Genomic DNA, 23,277 nt, shown 5'->3' on the forward strand with positions numbered 1-23,277 from the left:
TAACATATTATAGTGATTGCAATTGTGTGATGTGATTCTGGTTTACTATTTTCTTTTCTGACATTCATAATTTGAAAAGTACTTTATTGTACAACCACTTAGAAATGTTCATGTCAAAATGTAGTTTCCATACAGTTATTTTTGCAAGTATTTGTTTACTGAACAAAAACTAATTTTGATAATGCTGTTTTTATTTTTAACATAGGAATGGGAAGCTGAAAGAGATTGCCTGCAAGAAAAAGTGAACAGATGTTGTGATCTGAGTTCGAAGACTCTGGGAAGTTCAGATCTTGTTAGGGGTCATTTGAAAAAAGTAAGGAAAATTTATTTTTGGATGTAGAGGTTAATGTTTTAAAACATTTCAATCTAGAATATGTCTGTTTTATTTCAGTTGGTTTGTAGCAGCTAGATGCGATTTAAATTCTTCTACATTCTACCACCTAAGTAGCTTATGTCACCAACTGTTTTAGTAATTATTCACATATTTGCTGATACCTCACCTTTTGTGTACATTTTGCATTTCATTTATTCAACAAGCTCCATTACAGTATTTGCAATAGTACATGTTTAGATACCAAGATATGTAAATAAGAAGTGTAACTGCCATGAGTTACAATAGTACGGATGAAAAGTATTCACAATAACAACTTATATAAGGTCTCCATGAATAACATTATAAAAATATACTCCAGCAGGGATATGACTTCCTCAAATCCTGCCCTGAAATGAGATCCATCCTTCATGAAATCCTCCCCACTCCACCAAGAGTGTCTTTCCGCCATCCACCTAACCTTCATAACCTGTTAGTTCATCCCTATGAAATCTCCAAACCACCTTCCCTAGCCTCTGGCTCCTACCCTTGTAACTGCCCCAGTGTAAAACCTGTCCCATGCACCTTCCCGCCACCACCTACTCCAGTCCTGTTACCCGGAAGGTGTACACGATCAAAGGCAGAGCCACGTGTGAAAGCACCCACGTGATTTACCAACTGACCTACCTGCACTGTGAAGCTTTCTATGTGGGAATGACCAGCAACAAACTGTCCATTCGCATGAATGGACACAGGCAGACAGTGTTTGTTGGTAATGAGGATCACCCTGTGGCTAAACATGCCTTGGTGTACGGCCAGCACATCTTGGCACAGTGTTACACCGTCCGGGTTATCTGTATATTTCCCACTAACACCAACCTGTCAGAACTCCGAAGATGGGAACTTGCCTTTCAGTATATCCTCTCTTCTCGTTATCCGCCAGGCCTCAGCCTCCGCTAATTTCAAGTTGCCGCCGCTCATACCTCACCTGTCTTTCAAGAACATCTTTGCCTCTGTACTTCCGCCTCGACTGACATCTCTGCCAAAACTCTTTGCCTTTGCAAATGTCTGCTTGTGTCTGTGTAGGTGCGGATGGATATGTGTGTGTGTGCGTGTGCGTGTGTGTGCGTGTGCGTGTGCGTGTGCGAGTGCGAGTGTATACCTGTCCTTTTTCCCCCCCTAAAGTAAGTCTTTCCGCTCCCGGGATTGGAATGACTCCTTACCCTCTCCCTTAAAAACCACATCCTTTAGCTTTCCCTCTCCTTCCCTCTTTCCTGATGAAGCAACCGTTGGTTGCGAAAGCCTGAATTTTGTGTGTATCTTTGTGTTTGTTTGTGTGTCTATCAACCTGCCAGCGATTTTGTTTGGTAAGTCACATCATCTTTGTTTTTAGATATATACTAATAATTATATTCACAACAGTAATCTGTATGATCGGTATAAGGTTTCCAGGTAGAACATCATTTTTGAAAAACTTTAAGTAACTTAAATATTCATATGTTGGGAAACATTATTACATTAAAATTTGTGAAATTCATTCATGTATAGCTTTACTAAAACTGTGTTTTTGATGAACCAGCTGCCTAACTATTTGTGTACAGTTTAAAATGAACTATTGTGTACACTGAATTATCAGGTAACCATGGTGCAGGAAATATGTGCACCATTCAGGAAGATTTAATTGTAGAGGCATATCTCAATTCTTATTTTACCTGCTCTGAAGACAGATTATGTGTATTAATTCAAATGGCTACAGTCTGTAACAAAATCTAAAATTTTAGTGTTTTTTTCCCTTACATTATTATTTCTTGATGTAAAAATTATAATGCAATATGATTATGTGTTCAATTTCATCACCAGGTATTCGAAACACTACGAAAACAAGCTGCAGAAGAACTGATGGAGGATGAGGAGTTCTTGTCTAGTCTTCAAAAACAGAATTGTGAACCTTCCGTCCAAAGAAATTGCAAAGAAGACAAAACTGATAATATTTTTAAAGTTACCAAATCAGCAGTCAGTAATGTGCAGTGTGATACTGTACCATCAGAAGACTCTGCAGAAAGCACAAGTGGGAAGAAAGATGTAGAGCAACTGGAAAGGCACTGCAGGGACTTGGAATCCCAGCTGGACCAAGTAAAAATTGAAATTGTGAAGATCCTGTCTGAGAAAAAGGCCTGTTCTCAGGAAAACACAACATTGAAAAGCCATCTGTCTGATCTACAGGGTGGATCAGCAGAAGGACAGAATAATGAAGCCCAGGAGCTGCGTGAGCGCTGTGCTGAGCTGGAGGTGAGTCTGGAACTGCTGAGGCAGGAATACGAACGTTGCGAGGACTACTGGGCTGCAAAGCTGGATGAAGAACGCCGCCTGTCCGAGGCAGAGCAACGAGCAAGTGATGAGAAGTTCTCAGAACTCCTTGCTAAAGTGCGGGAGTACGAGGAGCTCTGTAGCAGCACTAGCTGTGACGACGGCGATGGTTACGCTGCTGGCAGCAGTCTTGGCAGCAGATCTGGTCGCCTACCAACTATTGATGAAAGAGCAAGCCTTGAGAAGCAGGTATGTCTTATACCTAACCATGATGAAGACTGAATTTTTTGTAAAGATATTCTTCAGTTCCATTTATACGTAAATATCTTTTGTAAATATCAGACTGTTATTTCCCTTACCTTTCCCATGATGCTCGTGGAGCATGTTGACTGTTCTGCATAGTCTATTAAAATGTTAAACATGTATGTTTTTAGATACTGGAGTGAGATAAACACTGTTAGTTCCATAAAACAGCCACTTTCACTTCTTCTTGGCAGAGTAACTGTTTTTATTATTTCTTCAGTACCCTTTTATCTTTGTCATCCCCCTCTTTTGGCTGCATTTTTGTCTCTGGATAGACCGAGTTTTTTTTTTTAAAGACTTATTATGACACCAAATGTTCTTCAGATTATGATTCCACTTTTGAATAGATCTTTCCTCACGAGGTGTTTATTTTTTTAAAGTGGTAGATATGAGATAGAATTCCAATCACTGTCCCAGGTTCATCATAGGAGAACTTTACTCGGGATACTGTCTATCTATCCATATATACGAGATAACTTATCCTCTCAAGAGTCTTCTGATCCATACTGAAATACAGTCTTCTCATTCTATCATGAATTTCTCTAGTGGAAATATAATGAAAAATTATGTGTCAGGTGCATTGTTGTTGTACCTGTCACCCCGTATGTGGTACTCATGCCGTCATAGCATTTTAGTCTTAAATACATTTTACTGGAGTACCAGTTATTTTTAATTTGTAATTTTCCATTTTTATTGAAGATATAATGCCAATTTTTAATTTCAGTAACTTCTACAGTATCAGAAGTAGTAGCGGTTGTGGTGGTCGTTGTTGTCCATTTGACATCAACTGCTGGGTGGAACCTCTAGATTTTTCCATGCAATACAACTTCATCAGGATGCAACTGTATTTTTCTTACATGTTTTCTAATTTCCCCTATCCACCTTTCTTTAAATCATTATACTGTTAATTTCTTATATCTTGGAAATTATCAGTGTATTTTCTTGATCCTCCCACCATCCGTTTGCCTGTTTACATGTCCCGCCTGCTTCAATTCCAGTTTTATTTCAGTCATAATTTGGTCTTCCACTCAATTTGTTCACTGGTTTGTTTGTTGTCCTAGTAATTACTACTACTCATTTTTCCATTGCTCACTGGACAACCCTCAGTATTTGAATGATTCTATGCAGTCAAATTCCAAAATAAAACGGATAATACACTGTAAGTGTAAACTTTCCTCTTCACACACATTGGAATCTACAATTTAAAAATTCTGCTTCACGCACAAAAAGCAATCCAGACCATTTTTACTCTTCTGTTCATCCAATTGTTTTCATCTGCCCTATGTGCAAAACCACACAAACAGATTGTTAACTTAAAATTTTTCTTTTTGGTGTGATGGATTTCATTGTTTAGCTTTATTATAGTGGATTTTTAAGCTTTTTGAAAATTCGCTATGCGAATGTCTTCCATTTTTAGTGGAAGCCGGTGTGGCCGAGTGGTTCTAGGCGCTACAGTCTGGAACCGCGTGACCACTACGCTTGCAGGTTTAAGTAGTTCTAAGTTCTAGGGGACTGATGACCTAAGCAGTTAAGTAGTTTTTTTTTTTTTCCCCCCCCCCCCCCATTGGAAGCAAACTCTAAGGTGACATAAGCAAATTGAATGTCCGTTAATGGTAATTTTAATTAAAAAAAATTCTTGTGAAATAAAACTAGAACAGCATCATTACAGTTTTGCGAAACTGACTTGTCTTGCTCTTCACAATTTCCTCTTGTCTTACTTTGCCTCTAGTTTTATCAGTTTTTGTTGAAATCCAATTATCTGTAGGCACTCTTCCTTTCTTAATAAACAGCTTTATACACCTCATCTGGAAATACATACTTAAGTGACTGTACATTTCAGAAGATTAAAGAAATCTTCAGATGGCTGTACATATCTGTTGTTAATTACTGTGCCATCCCCTATTTAATAAAAGAAAAATAGTTTGTTTTCATTTCTTAATACTCTCACGTTTCTTGAAAATTTTCATTTTACCTTCACACACAGTTCATGGGAACTTCTAAGTAACTTTTTAACTCATCATATTCTTAGTATTGTCTTCTTGAAACTCTTGCTTCTCTGTGACAACTACTTTGTTCCATTGCAATACCTAATACCATCTCTGGATGCAACATAACTCTTTCTGTTTAGTTTTGTGGTTTTATGTAGTATTTTCTTCTGTTTTTTTCCCCATCAAGTATCCTATACTATCAATATGTGCTCCTTTGGGCAGTTTTATCTCTGCTGCCATCTCATTCTCAGTTATAATAAAAGATGAAAAATGCAGAGACAGATGTATTTTGTATTCACCTGGTGGATGTAAAACTGAGCAGGCACAAAGAGAGGGGCACATAAGTTTCTGTAACACATTTTCTTAAATAAATGGTGAGTTTCAAAATACGGCGGTGTGAAATGTGTTAATTAATGATTTACAGTATTCAATTGTTTTATATTCATGTCAAAAGGATGCAGTAAGAGTGTTATCGATAAAGGAGTGAGAAGATTTTTTGTGCCAGACAATGAAGGTTACATTAGACAGTAGAGATTTTGTTTCTTTTTCCTTTTTCATTCATACAAAAGATTATCTGTTTGCCCATGTACCTTTGTTACCTAACTAAATACAAGCAGAGCTGGTCAACCGGAACATGATAACTAGGCCACTCTTGACAGTTCATCATGCATTACATCCTCACAGTGATGTGGACATTTTGCATTTGCACTCAAATTAGCTGGCAGAGGATATCTGGAAGTTAGGCAAACAGTTAAAGGAGAAAATTATACATTAGCAGACCATGTGACTGAAAGTGAGGAAAATGCATGTGACTGAAAGTGAGGAAAATGCTTTGTAGGAGATCAATAACGAGAAATTGCTTGAAATGCTACAAAAGCAGATCAGCACCAAAAACAGATAAGCATTAAAGGACTGTGTGGACTATTTAAGTTTGAGGGCAATGTAGACAAGGAAAATACCTGGTTTTGGATTACTAGTAGAACCCTTAAAAAGGGAACAGAAGAAGTAACTAATTCTGGCAGCAGAAGCTGCAAACTGCAGGCTTTGCAAAAAAACTGATGAAACACTCTCCACATTCTGAGCTGTTACAAAATGATGGGATACCTAGATTTGAAATCAGAGCCACAACATTGTAATCCAACTATTGCTCTGGACCTTGGGTACCATTTCTTCTACATGCAATTGTTTTCTTATTTCGTCACTTATGTTCTCAAGTTATGTTACTTGGTTAGCATAAAGGTCTCTCATCTGTCTTTACGTATAAATAATAAGTTGTGGTGGTGACAGGCCACATACGTGCTTAAGCTACTGATGCATTCCTTTAGCTTCTGTATATTTTCCATGGGACACATAATTTGATGTGATATTTTTATTGCGTGCCATAGTTATTTGTAACTTGGTAATTTTCTAATATTTACTATAGTACATCTTTAAAATCTGAAACATGACAGTCAAATGTTGACACAGTTTCTCATGAACACCATGGCCACATCTTTTCCCAATTGATAATATGTTAAATTCTGATCATCCATTCTGTCCACTTCCGAAAGCGCTAAATTTTTATCTGATGCATTTTGTTTCATTATGCGTAATTCATTATTTATTTTGCATAACTTTTGATTTTGTTATTAGTTTGTCAGTGTATCAGGCCACTTGTCATATTGATTTGATTTTCAGTGTTGTTCTTATATTCCATCAGGTGACTGATTTAGAGGAGGAATGTGAAGAAATGCGACAGCGGTATGAGCAAGAGGTGGCAGAAAAAGACCAGCAACTAACTCAGTTACAGGAACGAGTTAGGATCTTGGAAGCAAAAAGAAGTAGAGGTAAGCAAGTATATGATAGGCTGTAACACCAACCACAGTGCAGTGGATGTCAGTAGACGAGTGCATTTAAGCTTCTGTAAGAGCCTTTCTTCCAGCAAGATGATAGGGAATGAAACTTATGATTTTCCCTCTAGCACATCAGGGGACTGGAAAACTTCCAGAGCTTCTGCCCATAACTACTAGTATTGTTCTGTATCATTTCCCCCCACAAGGTAGTATAGAAGCACATTACTCTGCCTGCTGGAGAATGGATGTGCTGATGCATCCACTACAATCACAGAATTCATCCCCATGTGAAAATCACTTGTACTCTTAGTAAGAGACGATGATCTGGACAACTGTGTCCTGCCTTATAGAATATTGGTATCATCATGAATTGTGATAAACCTCCACTCACTCTTTGTGAGCTGTGTGCAATTTAGTGACTGCCAAACTGATGACAACTTCTTAAGACACTGGATTGAGGGTGCCTTAGAGGGTTAACTGTTGTACATATGTCCATCACTTGTTTCTGTTGTGCCAGTGTAACTTGTAACCTGATATATGCCCCTCACAAGATTGCCCTTTTTCTCAAATTTAGGTGCCTGCTGGCCATGATACAAATGGTGTACACATTGAAGTGCTGTAAACTGTATGATTCCATATACTCATTTCAAAAATTTGTGCCATTCTCATATAGATGATGGTGGGAAATGCTAAAATCTGAACAAAACAATAAAAATATAGAACTACTAACATGTTCTGTTACTAGTTGACAGTACTGTGGAAAGGCTGGATTGCTACTCACCATGTAATGGAGATGTTGAGTCACAGACAGGCACAAAAATATACTGCTAAATAAGTAAGCTTTCAGCCAAAAGGCCTTCTTCTGAAGCAGACAGTGTACAAACACACACACACACACACACACACACACACACACACACACACACACACACACATGACCATTGTCTCTGGCCGCCAACGTCAGACTGTGAGCAACAACACATGATGGGAGAAGCAGTCTGTGTGGTGGGTGTAAGGAGGAGGCTGATGTGGAGAGGGGTTGGGGGGTAAAATGCTTGTGGGAACATACAGGGACATGGTGGCGGGGGGTAGGGCCGCTAGATGCAGACAGGAGGTTAGACAGAAAGGGTGGTAGGGGAGGGGGGCGGGGAGTGAGTGGAAAAGGAGAGAACTAAAAAGGCTTTGGGTGTTTTGGTAGAATAGAAGGATGGGTACTGCTGGAGTGGAAACAGGGAAGGAGATAGGAGGGTGAAGAAGTGGGGTTACAGGACCATAGAACATATTGTAGGGACAGTACATCATTGAAGTGAAGAATATTATGTTAGGCAACGTGCCCAGCTGCTGGGTGGTCTAGCTGGGGTCTACAGTTTGTCGGTTGCCGTTCGTGCGGATAGACCGCTTATTGGTTGTTATGTCCGCATAGAATGCAGCAAATTAGTTGCAGCTTAGCTTGTAGATCACATGATTACTTTCACAGATTGCCGTGCTGTTGATGGAATAGGTGGTGCTTGTGATCGGACTGTAGTTGGTGGTGGTGGTGGTGGGAGTGGGAGGAAATATGGGACAGTCTTGCATCTAGATCTGTTACATGGATGTGAGCCATGAGACCAGGGGTTGGAAGCAGGATTGGAGTGGATGAGGATATTGTGTAGGTTCGGTAGGCGGCAGAATACCACTGTAGGAGGCGTCAGAAGGATAGTGGGATAGGGCATCCTCATTTCAGGGCATGACTAGAGGTAATTGAATCCCTGATGGAGAATGTGATTCAGCTGCTCCAGTCCTGGTAGTTCTGAGACAAGAGGGAATGCTCCCTTGTGGCCAGACGGTGTGACTTTGGAAGGTGGTGGATGACTGGAGCGCTAAGGCTTGGGAGATTTGTTTCTGTAAAAGGTTGGGAGAGTAATTTCAGTGTGTGAAAGTCTCAGTGAGACCCTTTGTATATTTAAAGAGGGACTACTTCTCAGTACAGAAGTGATGCCCCTGGATGGCTAGGCTGTGTGTATCACTAGTTATTTTATGTTAATTGGAGATTTTGATTATATCCAAACATTTTCAGTAAGTTTTTCATGGATTTCTTATAGCGGCTGCCAGATTCCACAGAAAATGATAACTTCAGACACCACATTTTTTGGGATATTAATATGGGGTCTCAGTAGCATTTTTACATTTTGGCCAGTAAGTCACACATTCTCTAAATGATATGATATATGTGATTACTGAGAACACTCTTGATGAAATTTTTATGTTCTTTGTATTCTGTGCTCAGAAATTTGCTTCTTGTTCTTGAATGTGGCATGGGTGTGTGGAGCAAAGCTTGACTAAGAACAGCTGCCTTTATGTGTCATATTATAAAATAATCTGAATGAGTATAGCTTGCATCATTTATCTGGTATGGCTAAATGTATCGGTTTTTGGCATGTGTTTTGTACCAAAAAATTACAAATAATAAATCAGACAATGGAAAATCCAGAATGGAATGTAAAAGTATTATGAAAAGGAAAGACATGACTGCAGTCTCAGGCAACTGAGGCCTCAGTTGCCTGAGACTGCAGTTTTTTGTGAGTTGTGTTTATACGATTGTGTTTGTCGTCTAATTTTGACGAAGGCCTTACTGGCCAAAAACTATTTTTGTGACAAATAATAAACCTTACATTTGAAGTGTATGTCTATGAAATAAGTTGGTTTAAGCTCTGAATTGGCATGAAGTCTGATGTAAAGTACCAGTCAATATTTTCTACAAGTACCAGAATCCAAAGAATAAAATTTGATAAAATTTCTGTAACTATACCTTCCTACTGATGAAACAAGTCTTCACTGTTATCTACCAAAGACTGAACATGAGTACAGAAAATATCAGTTGGAAATATTCCAGAGTAAATATAAACTGTTCCAGCAGACAGCTGCTCACAGATATTGCAAATTAATCAGACAATGATTTCTTGGATTTTAAATTTGAGTCTGACTTTTTAGAGAATTTCTGTCATCCAGTATTTGAAAACTACTTTCAGTGTGACTTCAGTTTTACAAGGTACAACCAAACAATGTGCTCAAGAGGCACTTTCTTGTAATCGTGCAGGACATACTGTTGAATGGTACTATACTATCAGTATGCCTCATTACATGTACTTCTGACAGTTATCACTGTGAACTGTTGGCAGCACAGGATCTCTAGCCAGCAGTTCATGTGAGACCATTAGCCAGCCAATCTAAGGCCAAGTGGCTGCCCATTCTCATTTGCAAATCACACTTTGGGTATCAGAAGAGATGCTCTACTGGGAATGCTGTTTACATGTACCCTAACCACATTTTACAAACATTAAATAATAAAATAGCATTGGTTGGTATTTTCTTAGATTAGATTAGTTTTTCATTCCATAGATCCGTGTTGAAGAGATCCTCGTGGATGTGGAACATGTCACCTTTTTTTTATTTTTTATTTTTTTTAAGCTGAAATAACAATACCAATAGTATAAATATATACAACGCATCATTTGTTTCTATTAAAAAATTCGTCAATGGAGTAGAAGGCTCCTTTTAAACTGATCTGTATTTGTAAATAAATTTTTTGTTTGCTGGCAAATTATTGAAGATGAGTGTTCCTGAGTAGTGGACCCCCTTTTTGAACTAAAGTAAGTGCTTTTAAGTCCTTGTGCAGATTATTTTTGTTCCTGGTATTGTATGTATGAACTGAGCTGTTTGTTGGAAAAAGAGATATATTATTTAGGACAAATTTCATTAAGGAGTAAATATACTGAGGGGCAGTAGTTAGTATACCCAGTTCTTTGAAGAGGTTTCTACAAGACGTCCGTGAGTTCACTCCACAAATAATACGTATTACACGCTTTTGGACTCTGAAAACTTTTGTTTAACTTGAAGAGTTACCCCAAAATATCATACCATATGACATTATGGAATGAAAGTAGGCAAAGTATGCAAGCTTTTTCACTTTTATGTTGCCTATGTCTGCTAACACTCTAATTGCAAATACAGATTTGTTAAGGCGTTTCTGCAGTTCTGTGGTGTGCTCCCAACTGAATTTATTATCAAGTTGTAATCCCAGGAATTTAAGACTGTCAACCTCTTCTATCTGCTCTTCTTCATACTTTATGCATATGCTGGGTGGAAACCTCTTACAGGTTCTGAATTGAATTGCATATAGTGAGTCTTTTCGAAGTTTAATGTCAGTGAGTTGGCTTTAAACTATTTATTAATATCCATGAAGATATCATTAGCAGATATTTCTAGAACTACACTCGACATACTATTTATTGCAATACTTGTGTCATCTGCAAACAAAACGAACTCTGCTTCTGGCAGTATAACTGATGAGAGATCATTAATGTACACAAGAAAAAGCAATGGCCCTCAGATGGATCCTTGTCGGACACCACATGTAATTTCTTCCCATTCTGATGATGACTGATGACTTAATTCACTAGTCCCTTGCACTGACACCCTTTGTTTCCTGTTAGCGAGGTATGACTTGAACCATTTTGCAGCACTGCCCGTGACACCATAGAATTCTAATTTATTTAAAAGGATGTTGTGGATTACACAATCGAATGCCTTTGACAAATCACAGAAAATACCTGCTGCTTGTAACTTGTTATTTAATGAATTAAGTACATTTTCACAGTAGGTGTAAATAGCCTTTTCGATATCAGAACCCTTCAGAAATCCAAACTGTGTTCTTGATAATATGTTATTTGTGGTCAGATGGTTGAGAAGCTGCCTGTAGATTACTTTTTCTAAAATTTTTGAGAATGCTGGCAAAAGTGAAATCGGTCTGTAGTTTGATGGCATCTATTTATCCCCTTTCTTGAATAGAGGCTTAACATCTGCATATTTCAGCCAGTCAGGAAATGTCCCAGTTATAATTGACTGGTTACACAAGTAACTTAGAATTGTACTAAACTCACAAGAACATGCCTTAATTAACTTTGTTGATATTTCATCCTAACCACTAGAATGCTTTGTTTTTAAAGATTTTATTATGGAAGTTATTTCTTTTGGTGATGTGAGTGACATATTCATGTACCTGAAGCTATTTGTAAAGGCTAGTTTCAGATATTCAAGGGAATTATTTACTGATCCTGACAATCCCATTCTATCAGTAACGGATATAAAGTACTTGAATCTATCTAAGGCATTTGACTGTGTTAACCAAGTATATCTGTAGAAAAATTGAAGTTTTGTGGGGTTGATGGTATAGCCGACCAGTGGATATTTTCATATCCAACCAAAATAATGCAGATAGTTGCAATAGTAATTCCACAAATTTAGTGGGGACATAATGCAGACTGGGCAGAAATGACTTACTAAGTTCCACAAGGCTCAGTCTTAGGTCCAGCATTGTTCCTCACATATGTAAATGATCTACGTTGTAACACACAACAAACAGAATTTAATTTTTATATTTCCTAAGTATGACAACATCCACATTGTAAATAACGATTTACTTCAGGCACTTCAGCAATTACGTGCATTGCTTCTCCCAGTGCAACTTACCAAGTTGGAATCCCAAGAATTTAACACTGTCAATCTCTTCTGTCTGCTTCTTCTCATATTGTTGGAATATACTGGAGGAAAACTCATATGAGTTCTGAACTACATATAACATTTCTTCTCAAAGTTTATTGACAAAGTACTAGGGAGGAACCCTTTATTAATGTTCATGAAAATGTCATTAACCATTCTTTCTAAGACTATACTTGAAGTGCTAATTATTGCAAAGTTTATGTCATCTGTAAACAAAACAAACTAGATATCTGGGAATGTTACTGATGAAAGGTCATTAATATGCAGAAGCAGAGTGGAAGAAAATGTGCAGGCATTAGCAGTTAGGGAGATGCATTCAAAGTTGCTTGAAAGAATGGAAGGTACAGGGTATGCACTCTTCATGAGCAATTTTTACAATCCTGTTAGCCTTATAGATTATGATACTGTAATTCCACAAGCTAAGACGAAGGACAATTCGCTGGGTAACACAACAATGGAAAGGGGTATGGTGTGGTAGGCAGAGCGAAAAGCTGGGGGTCTGGGCAATTTTTAGTGAATACAGACTATTTTTTTATGTTACACAATAACCAATAAGGTGTAAACTAAAAAAAGTATTGTGAACATTACATCATTAGACTAATATGTCTTTGTACCCCTTCTCAATCACAATGGATTGTTGTGGAAAAATTTTAAAATTTGTTTTATATAAGACATATTTATTAAAATCACAAACTTCTGCTGGTTAGGTAAGACATAAGGTTATGATTGCTGTGAACAACAGGAGCCACTGAACAGTAATTTTGCTAATGAGTTTTCTGCATTCATTCCATTGCCTGTTACTAGTTTCACTTCCCATGCATGTTTTATGTCAGGGGCATGTGTATATCTTCTGTGGGAACTTCATAAATCTCATGTCACAGAGGTGGTTGGGTGTTATTATGACAGTTAATTAAAAAGATGTGCATTTAAAGAAGTCAGCAGTTCGTGATGGTAAGATTTGATCATACTTGCTGTTGTGACATTGTTGTGTTGGCTGAAGAGCCAACACCGTGTTACTAGAGGAGGCCGAAATGCACACGTTTTAGTTCACGCAGGCTAGTGTGAGGAGGGAAGAACTATATTGACGTGAGGTCTGGAATATGACAAGTAATTAGTTTCATACTTAACTTTAATCCATTAATAATGAACGGTGCTCTTGACGGTACACGAGTCACAATATTATCTGTTCAGAATAGTAACTGAATATGGCTCCTTGCTAGGTCGTAGCAAATGACGTAGCTGAAGGTTATGCTAAACTGTCATCTCTGCAAATGAGAGTGTATGTAGACAGTGAACCATCGCTAGCAAAGTTGGCTGTACAACTGGGGCGAGAGCTAGGGAGTCTCTCTAGACTAGACCTGCCGTGTGACGGCGCTTGGTCTGCAATCACTGACAGTGGCGACACGCAGCTCCGACGTATACTAACGGAGTGCGGCCGATTTATAGGATACCACCTACCAAGTGTGGTGTCTAGCGGTGACACCACAGACATCACTAACTTAACTGGAGGCTGTCAAACTGCCCATTGCTACACTCCATTGCTATACAGTGGCGACACGCAGCTCCGACGTATACTAACGGAGTGCGGCCGATTTATAGGCTACCACCTACCAAGTGTGGTGTCTAGCGGTGACACCACAGACACTAACTTAACTGGAGGCTGTCAAACTGCCCATTGCTATACTCCTTGTGTTTGTACGGTAACCAGTGTTTTACCTTTGTGAGATTGTTGTTGTTGTTGTTGTGGTCTTCAGTCCTCAGACTGGTTTGATGCAGCTGTCCATGCTACTCTATCCTGTGCAAGCTTCTTCATCTCCCAGTACTTACTGCAACCTACATCCTTCTGAATCTGCTTAGTGTATTCATCTCTTGGTCTCCCTCTACGATTTTTACCCTCCACGCTGCCCTCCAATGCTAAATTTGTGATCCCTTGATGCCTCAAAACATGTCCTACCAACCAGTCCCTTCTTTTTGTCAAGTTGTGCCACAAACTCCTCTTCTCCCCAATTCTATTCAATACCTTCTCATTAGTTATGTGATCTACCCATCTAATCTTCAGCATTCTTCTGTAGCCCCACATTTCGAAAGCTTCTATTCTCTTCTAGTCCAAACTAGTTATCGTCCATGTTTCACTTCCATACATGGCTACACTCCATACAAATACTTTCAGAAACGACTTCCTGACATTTAAATCTATACTCGATGTTAACAAATTTCTTTTCTTCAGAAACGCTTTCCTTGCCATTGCCAGTCTACATTTTATATCCTCTCTACTTCGACCATCATCAGTTATTTTACTCCCCAAATAGCAAAACTCATTTACTACTTTAAGTGTCTCATTTCCTAATCTAATTCCCTCAGCATCACCTGATTTAATTTGACTACATTCCATTATCCTCGTTTTGCTTTTGTTGATGTTCATCTTATATCCTCCATTGAAGAAACTGTCCATTCCGTTCAACTGCTCTTCCAAGTCCTTTGCTGTCTCTGACACAATTACAATGTCATCGGCGAACCTCAAAGTTTTTATTTCTTCTCCATGAATTTTAATACCTACTACAAATTTTTCTTTTGTTTCCTTTACTACTTGCTCAATATACAGATTGAATAACATTGGGGAGAGGCTACAACCCTGTCTCACTCCCTTCCCAACCACTGTTTCCCTTTCACGCCCCTTGACTCTTATAACTGCCATCTGGTTTCTGTACAAATTGTAAATAGCCTTACGCTCCCTGTATTTTACCCCTGCCACCTTTAGAATTTGAAAGAGAGTATTCCAGTCAACATTGTCAAAACCTTTCTCCAAGTCTACAAATGCTAGAAACGTAGGTTTGCCTTTTTCTAAATCTTTCTTCTAAGATAAGTCGTAAGGTTAGTATTGCCTCATATGTTCCAACATTTCTGCGGAATCCAAATTGATCTTCCCCAAGGTCCGCTTCTACCAGTTTTTCCATTCGTCTGTAAAGAATTCGCGTTAGTATTTTGCAGCTGTGACTTATTAAACTGATTGTTTGGTAATTTTCACATCTGTCAACACCTGATTTCTTTGGGATTGGAATTATTATATTCTTCTTGAAGTCTGAGGGTATTTCGCCTGTCTCATACATCTTGCTCACCAAATGGTAGAGTTTTGTCATAACTGGCTCTCCCAAGGTCGTCAGTAGTTCTAATGGAATGTTGTCTACTCCCGGGACCTTGTTTCGACTCAGGTCTTTCAGTGCTCTGTCAAACTCTTCCCGCAGTATCGTATCTCCCACTTCATCTTCATCTGCATCCTCTTCCATTTCCAGTACATCGCCCTTGTATAAACCTTCTATATACTCCTTCCACCTTTCCGCCTTCCCTTCTTTACTTAGAACTGGGTTTCCATCTGAGCTCTTGATATTCATACAAGTGGCTCTCTTTTCTCCAAAGGTCTCTTTAATTTTCCTGTAGGCAGTATCTATCTTACCCCTCATGAGATAGGCCTCTACATCCTTACATTTGTCCTCTAGCCATCCCTGCTTAGCCACTTTGCACTTCCTGTCGATCTCATTTTTGAGCCGTTTGTATTCCTTTTTGCCTGCTTCATTTACTGTATTTTTATATTTTCTCCTTTCATCAATTAAATTCAATATTTCTTCTGTTACCCACGGATTTCTATTAGCCCTCATCTTTTTACCTACTTTATCTTCTGCTGCCTTCACTACTTCATCCCTCAGAGCTACCCATTCTTCTTCTACTGTATTTCTTCCCTCCATTCCTGTCAATTGTTTCCTTAAGCTCTCGCTGAAACTCTCTACAACCTCTGGTTCTTTCAGTTTATCCAGGTCCCATCTCCTTAAATTAGCACCTTTTTGTAGTTTCTTCAGTTTTAATCTACAGTTCATAACCAATAGATTGTGGTCAGAGTCCACATCTGCCCCTGGAAATGTCTTACAATTTAAAACCTGATTCCTAAATCTCTGTCTTACCATTATATAATCTATCTGATACCTTTTAGTATCTCCAGGATTCTTCCATGTATACAACTTTCTTTTATGATTCTTGAACTAAGTATTATCTACGATTAAGTTATGCTCTGTGCAAAATTCTACCAGACGGCTTCCTCGTCCATTTCTTCCCCCCAATCCATATTCACCTACTATGTTTCCTTCTCTCCCTTTTCCTACTGACGAATTCCAGTCACCCATGACTATTAAATTTTCGTCTCCCTTCACTACCTGAATAATTTCTTTTATCTCATCATACATTTCCTCAATTTCTTCATCATCTGCAGAGCTAGTTGGCATATAAACTTGTGCTACTGTAGTAGGCATGGGCTTTGTGTCTATCTTGGCCACAATAATGCGTTCACTATGCTGTTTGTAGTAGCTTACCCGCACTCCTATTTTTTTATTCATTATTAAACCTACTCCTGCATTACCCCTATTTGTATTTATAACACTGTATTCACCTGACCAAAAGTCTTGTTCCTCCTGCCACCGAACTTCACTAATTCCCACAATATCTAACTTTAACCTATCCATTTCCCTTTTTGAATTTTCTAACCTACCTGCCCGATTAAGGGATCTGACATTCCACGCTCCGATCCGTAGAATGCCAGTTTTCTTTCTCCTGATAACGACATCCTCTTGAGTAGTCCCCGCCCGGAGATCCAAATGGGGGACTATTTTACCTCCGGAATATTTTACCCAAGAGGACGACATCATCATTTAATCATACAGTAAAGCTGCATGCCCTCAGGAAAAATTACGGCTGTAGTTTCCCCTTGCTTTCAGCCGTTCGCAGTACCAGCACAGCCAGGCCGTTTTGGCTAATGTTACAAGGCCAGATCAGTCAATCATCCAGACTGTTGCCCCTGCAACTACCGAAAAGGCTGCTGCCCCTCTTCAGGAACCACATGTTTGTCTGGCCTCTCAACAGATACCCCTCCGCTGTGGTTGCACCTACGGTACGGCCATCTGTTTCGCTGAGGCATGCAAGCCTTCCCACCAATGGCAAGGGGTCCATGGTTCATTGGGGGGGGGGGGGGGGGGGGGCGTTGTGAGATTATTAGCACCTACTATCAGGTCAGTACTGACAAGTAACAAAAAGATACAGTGGCAGAGATAGTGAAGCACTGTCCCATAAGCAGTAATACTCCTAACATGTCACTGAACAAAATAATTAAGTGTAGCACAAAATGCTGGCCATATTAACACAAAATGTCACAGTTCACTGGCAATATTATCATTCGACAATACTGCATTCACGTGAAAGCGATAGTCAGTGCCTCCTACCAACCACAACACAGTTCAGTCAAAATATCCATAAACTTCTTGAGCTACAAAAATCAGTTGAAAGATTTTTTGACATTGCTATTAATGATTCTTCGCCTATACAGGTACAAGTACTTCTGTAAACAAATTGTGCATAGCTGTAGCTTGAACAAAAACTGGGAGCTTGTTAACTGTACCGGGGCTGGCTGATGATGTCTGACTATTCAAAAACAGTCTTATGAACAAATCGTTATTTTGGAAATTACATAATCATTTAACAAACAGCTAGGTACAATATTGATACTCCGGATGGACTATAAGTATTGACTAAATTGTGGTGTACAAAAATGTGATTATCTAAGAATTTAGAAAAGTTTATGGAATCACTTCATGCATCCACACTGTCCGCCCCGGTAGCTGAGCGGTCAGCGCGACAGACTGTCAATCCAAAGAGCCCGGGTTCGATTCCCGGCTGGGTTGGAGATTTTCTCCACTCAGGGACTGGGTGTTGTGTTGTCCTAATCATCATCATTTCATCCCCATCGACGCACAAGTCGCCGAAGTGGAGTCAAATGAAAGACTTGCACCGGGCGAACGGTCTACCCGACGGGAGGCCCTCGTCACACGACGTTTCATTTAATTTTCATGCATGCACACTAAGAATGCCCAGTTTACAGATACCAGTGCCACATTAAAAAATTATTTTACATATTCTAAATTATTCAAAATCATAATTAGTGGCTTAATTAATGAGTAAGGAGCCAGAAAAGTACTGTGTTAAAAGTTGAGAACCTAACAAGCCTAAAGGTAAAATAAGCAGTAGAAATTATGACAGTATGGAATTTTCAATGTCTATTATTTCAGAAGTTAATTATTCATGCAAAATAAAATATAAAAGTTGAGATGTCGGTTTTTGTAACGAATGGCCATACTACTTTTACTGTAGGTGGAGCAAAGTCCAAGCTTTTCAAGTATTTAGGCAGGTTACATGTCACATATGTTCAGTATAAATAACATGTGTTCAGTATATAATGATAACTAGCATAACAACTGGCGAGAAGATTATCAGTCCAGTCATTAGGGGAGCAGTCATTGAAGTGGGGTCATTTCCAGCTTGCTGTGTCACGATATGAATTAAGTAAGATATACCCACACCAACAAAATTTGACTATTTCACAACATGAATTGAGTAAGATATATATACCAGAATTTATTTGTTTATTTTGGTGATTCAGTTCATTAAAGGCAGTCCAAAATAGAAGAAGTTAACAGCACTTAGTTTTTTCTAAAAGTTTATCATTGACCGTAATGATCTGTATTTGGCATTGTGCAGCGAGGCAGGGTGTTGTAATTAATGGTATTAAGCTGTTATCTGTTATCAACAGTTTTCTTCATTTGGTTCAGAAGATAAAGTCTTCATACATACATACATACATACATTAATACTTGTTCCACAGATAATGAATATGATATTTTGTAATGATGTGGAACATGTCACTTCTTCTTCTTCTTCTTCTTCTTCTTCTTCTTCCTCCTCCTCCTCCTCCTCCTCCTCCTCCTCCCCCCCCCCCTCCTCCTCCTCCTCCTCCTCCTCCTCCTGTCCAGACTGAATAGTAAGCAAGGCTGATACATAATTCATCATTCACACATATTTGCATGTAACTCCACACAACATAACATTTCAGAGATGCAATGTGCTTGCCAATTATGCCTGTTTAGACATATTATGCTGTTACTGTATTTTCTCTTTCTTTTTCTTCAGTGAATATAATGTTCCCTTTTTTCAGTATAGAGAATAAACAAGGTTACTAGATAATCATAATGGAGTATCAGAATTTATCGTATACACATACTTGCATTTATGAGGGCATGCTAAAAAGTAATGTCTCTGATATTTTGTATGTGAAAACCCGTAAAGCTTTTTAGATAAAACAAATGTTGTTAACGTCTTTCGGGTCTACGTATTTAGTTCTCAACATAGTAAACCTAGCAATGAACAAATTTCTCCTAACAAGAGACCAGTTTGTTGATACTGTCACTGTAGAGTGCTTGACTTTGTTGATGGAGCCACAGGCTCACCTCTGCTTGCACCACTTCATCACTATCAAAGTGAAGTTCTCGAAGGTGTTCTTTAAGGTTTGGAAACAAATGAAAATAAGATGGTGCCAAGCCAGGACTCTATGGAGAATGATCAATGACAGTCAGCTTGTTGCAGATGTCGTTGTACTTGTGTATGGTCTGGGATTGTCATGCTGAAGTAAGAGTGCTCCATGTGTGGACGAACTCTTTTAATTTGAAAGTTGATCACAGCACGCACTTTCTCATGCACTGACATAGATTAGTTCCACATAACCATGTTACATGCTACAATTTGGAGCCCTCTAGCCCAAGAGAGCTGCAGATGTGTAGATGTGAAGAATAAAGATGTAGAATGTTAATAATATTTGTTTTATTTTAAAAGCTTTAAGGTTTTCACAAAAAAAATTCAGAGGAATTGTATTTCAGCAAGCCCTTGCTGATTCTTAAGAGATAATAATATCTCAGAGATACAGTGTATTTGCTCATTATGCCTGTGCATTCATATACTATTATTATAAGTTTTATTTTCCTAGTACATTTCTTTTTTTTTTTTTTTTTTTTTTTTCGCTCAATCTACATATTCTGTCTATTTCTTAAGTAGTCTTCTGTGGATTTCCAGCTTATCACGTAAAACTGTTTTTTTTCTCCACTTATGTTTTGTGAACACTTTTTTTTCTGCTCATGTTGGCCCCTTTTTTATTTCACTTACTGTGAGCAATTTCAGAAGAAGTTGAAAATACATATCGCAAGTATTACAATAATTGAAATACCAGACTCAGATTTTTCATGTATGTTTTGTATGTGCTAGTGGTTACAAATTACATCTAATAGTTATTTTTTCAATAGTTCAATAACTATAACTTCTGTGTTTTCCATACTTTCAATCACAAACATATTCTATATTCAGGAAGAAGACTAGATGTTGCTGTGCAAGTAGCTGATCTTGAGAATTGCAGTTGGGAAAGTGATAGGACATTTGTTGTTGAGCTTGATGGTGGAAGAAGAGCAAGTCAAAGACTGCAGGTAAATCTCATAATTCTAATTTTGGTTTGAAAATTAGTATTCACTAGCACAAAATTACTATCAGTCCAAACAGATATTTATCTTAGTGCCAGTACCTATTTTATGTCAATAAATGACTAATATCTGAGTCATTATTTTTGTTTCAAATAATAATAATTATTATAACAATAATAATAATAATATGATGATGATGATGATGATAACGATGATGAGAATACTGGTTTCTCAATCTACAAAGGGATATATTGCTCTGAAACAGCTCCTGAGAAGAGGTAGGTATTGTATGTAGAACATTTTGAATGACAGTGCAAAGAGTTCATTTCTACATACATCTTGCATTAAAATTTTCGCGTAATAATGCAGCTAAGAATGAAACAATTTTCACTGATAATAATGCAGCCACAAATTTTACAGACAGATACACTGATAGACCGAATCGTTTTGACTACCTGGCTAATACCATGTTGGTCCATCCAGCATTTCGCATGGTGTGGATTTGACAAGTCCGTGGTAGGCTCTCAGAGGTACGTGGCACTAGATGTCTACATGCAGGTCATGCTACTGAATTATGGGCTGCTGATTTGTGTACACGGAACAGGAGTCCAATAGCATCCCAGATGTGTTCCATCATGTACAGATCAGGTAAATTTGGTGGCCAAGGCATCAATGGGAGTTCCCTATCATGCTCTTCAAATCACTTTAGCATGATACTGGCTTTGTGACACAGGCACTTATCCTGCTGGAAGATACTGTCAGCTTTGTGGAAGACATCAGTCATAAAGGGATGCAGATGGTCTGGAATAATAATCACATAGTCCACAGCTGTCATGGTGCCTTCGATTACTACCAGCTGGCCCCATGAAAGTCTGTGTGAATGTCCTCTGTAGTGTGATACTGGCCCCCACTGGCCTCCATGCCTGGTACTCGTAGCCTAGACGATGTTGAATCCGAGCATGACAATCGACCTGGTGTAACAAGAAATGTGATTCATCTGACCAGGCAACATGTTTTCATTGATCCATGATTCAATCTTGATCATTGCATGCACACCGCACACCGCAATAGTATTTGATGACTCATTGAGTCAGGCATGAGAACATGTAGGAATCATCTGCTGTGGACCTCCATGCTGAAAAATGTACATTAAATGTAGTTCTCTGAAACAGTTGTGTCTGGATTCAGTATTGTACTCTGTCATTGTATCTGCCTATTCTGCTTTACAGAGCAGGCAAGCCTCATACCACCACCTTCCATGATGAGGCTTGGACGTTCAACCCCTTGTCAGCGTCTCGTGGTTTACCTTCCTTCAGCAACTTCCCATACATTCTCACAACGGCAGCCCATCAGCTGCTAACCAGCATTGGCCATTTCTGAGATTCTTGTCCCCAGGTGCCAGGTCATAACAATCTGACCTTTGCCAAAGTCACTTACATCAATGTATTTCCACATTTGTGGCCCATATCATCACTATAATGATTTTCCATTTGTCTCTGCTTCACTGATTACTATCCTTGCCACATCACATTCCACCAATTCCACTAGGTGGCATTAAGTCTCAGAGTGGGCAGTGATTATAACGTTTTGGCTCATTGTGTGTTTAGGCCTGGAAAATAACAACTCAGATGTTATAGCACTTTTTCTCTACTTCAATAAAAGTTACGTACTTCCCAAACACTACAGGTACCATACAACCTGATGCCTACTTCCAGTTAAACAAAAAACTGGAAAAGAAAATCTGAAAAGACACCTACCTTCAGTTTATTGAAATAAAAATATTTGGAGCAGGACTGACAGAAATAAGTGAAAAAAAGACATATTATTACTTGTTTCCAAATCTGGTATTTCCATGAATGTGAAGTATGATGTACCTTCCTCCATCTGCTGTTGGTACATAGGAATCACATTTTCTATGACACTTTGTATTAATTTCATTTTTTTTTCTTTTTAGTTTAATGCATCCTGATTTTTTTTACTTGTGTTGTTAGACTGTATTTTTGTTCTGTATTTAGTTCTAACATTTAAACTGTTGAAGACCAAGTAAAAATTACACAATGACCAGTGCAAAAACTGGTGAATTGTATGTATTATATATTTTGTTTCACCATTGTGAGCTACAATTCAGTATCAGGAGTCAAAATATTATTCACTTGAGCAAAATTATGTTGTGTACAGATCCCAACTATAAATGGTTGTGCAACACCAGAAACCGGTTCATCTTCTGCAGAATCAACCACTCGTCATACACAGAAATTAAAAGGTGCAGTTGAGTGTGATCATCAGTATTCCCAACAGCACAGAGATACTTCATCCAGTGAGGTTAGTGTTCTGTGAATTGCTTAATTAATTTATAAACAATAGTTATGATGTGACTATCTACCTCTACATCTTTAGCTGTAAACAATATCTTAAGAACAATCTGTTCCATATAAGAACATTTTTAATTTCTTGTAACTCATGTGGACATCATCAGTTTCTTTCTGCATATCTTCTGCTATTTTTTAGTTTGGCCTTCTACAGCACTTCGAATTTACTCTTTAAATTATTTTTTTTTCTTTTTTTCCAAATATGTTTGTTATGTCAACAACGTGAAGCATTTACCTTCTCCCTAGGCTTTAGAGTTATTTCAGTATTAACTGTTGTGCCAGATCACCATCCTC

The 23,277-nt window shown here is 38.4% G+C and overlaps 1 protein-coding gene and 1 long non-coding RNA gene across 8 annotated transcripts in view; one reads left to right on the plus strand and one right to left on the minus strand.

The window, feature by feature from the left end:
* The window catches only part of LOC126279138 (blastoderm-specific protein 25D), a 139,363-nt gene that overhangs the window by 100,978 nt on the left and 15,108 nt on the right, over window positions 1-23,277 (plus strand). For all 7 annotated transcript variants that reach the window (XM_049979646.1, XM_049979647.1, XM_049979645.1 and 4 more), the window contains exons 14-18: window positions 206-313; window positions 2,171-2,866; window positions 6,608-6,734; window positions 20,505-20,620; window positions 22,793-22,936. In XM_049979646.1, coding sequence (XP_049835603.1) covers window positions 206-313; window positions 2,171-2,866; window positions 6,608-6,734; window positions 20,505-20,620; window positions 22,793-22,936 — 1,191 coding nt within the window. The remainder of the gene's footprint in view (window positions 1-205; window positions 314-2,170; window positions 2,867-6,607; window positions 6,735-20,504; window positions 20,621-22,792; window positions 22,937-23,277) is intronic.
* The window catches only part of LOC126279140 (uncharacterized), a 255,033-nt gene that overhangs the window by 8,436 nt on the left and 223,320 nt on the right, over window positions 1-23,277 (minus strand). The window lies entirely within an intron of this gene.

This window comes from Schistocerca gregaria, chromosome 6, assembly GCF_023897955.1.
Source record: "Schistocerca gregaria isolate iqSchGreg1 chromosome 6, iqSchGreg1.2, whole genome shotgun sequence".
Taxonomy (NCBI): domain Eukaryota; kingdom Metazoa; phylum Arthropoda; class Insecta; order Orthoptera; family Acrididae; genus Schistocerca; species Schistocerca gregaria.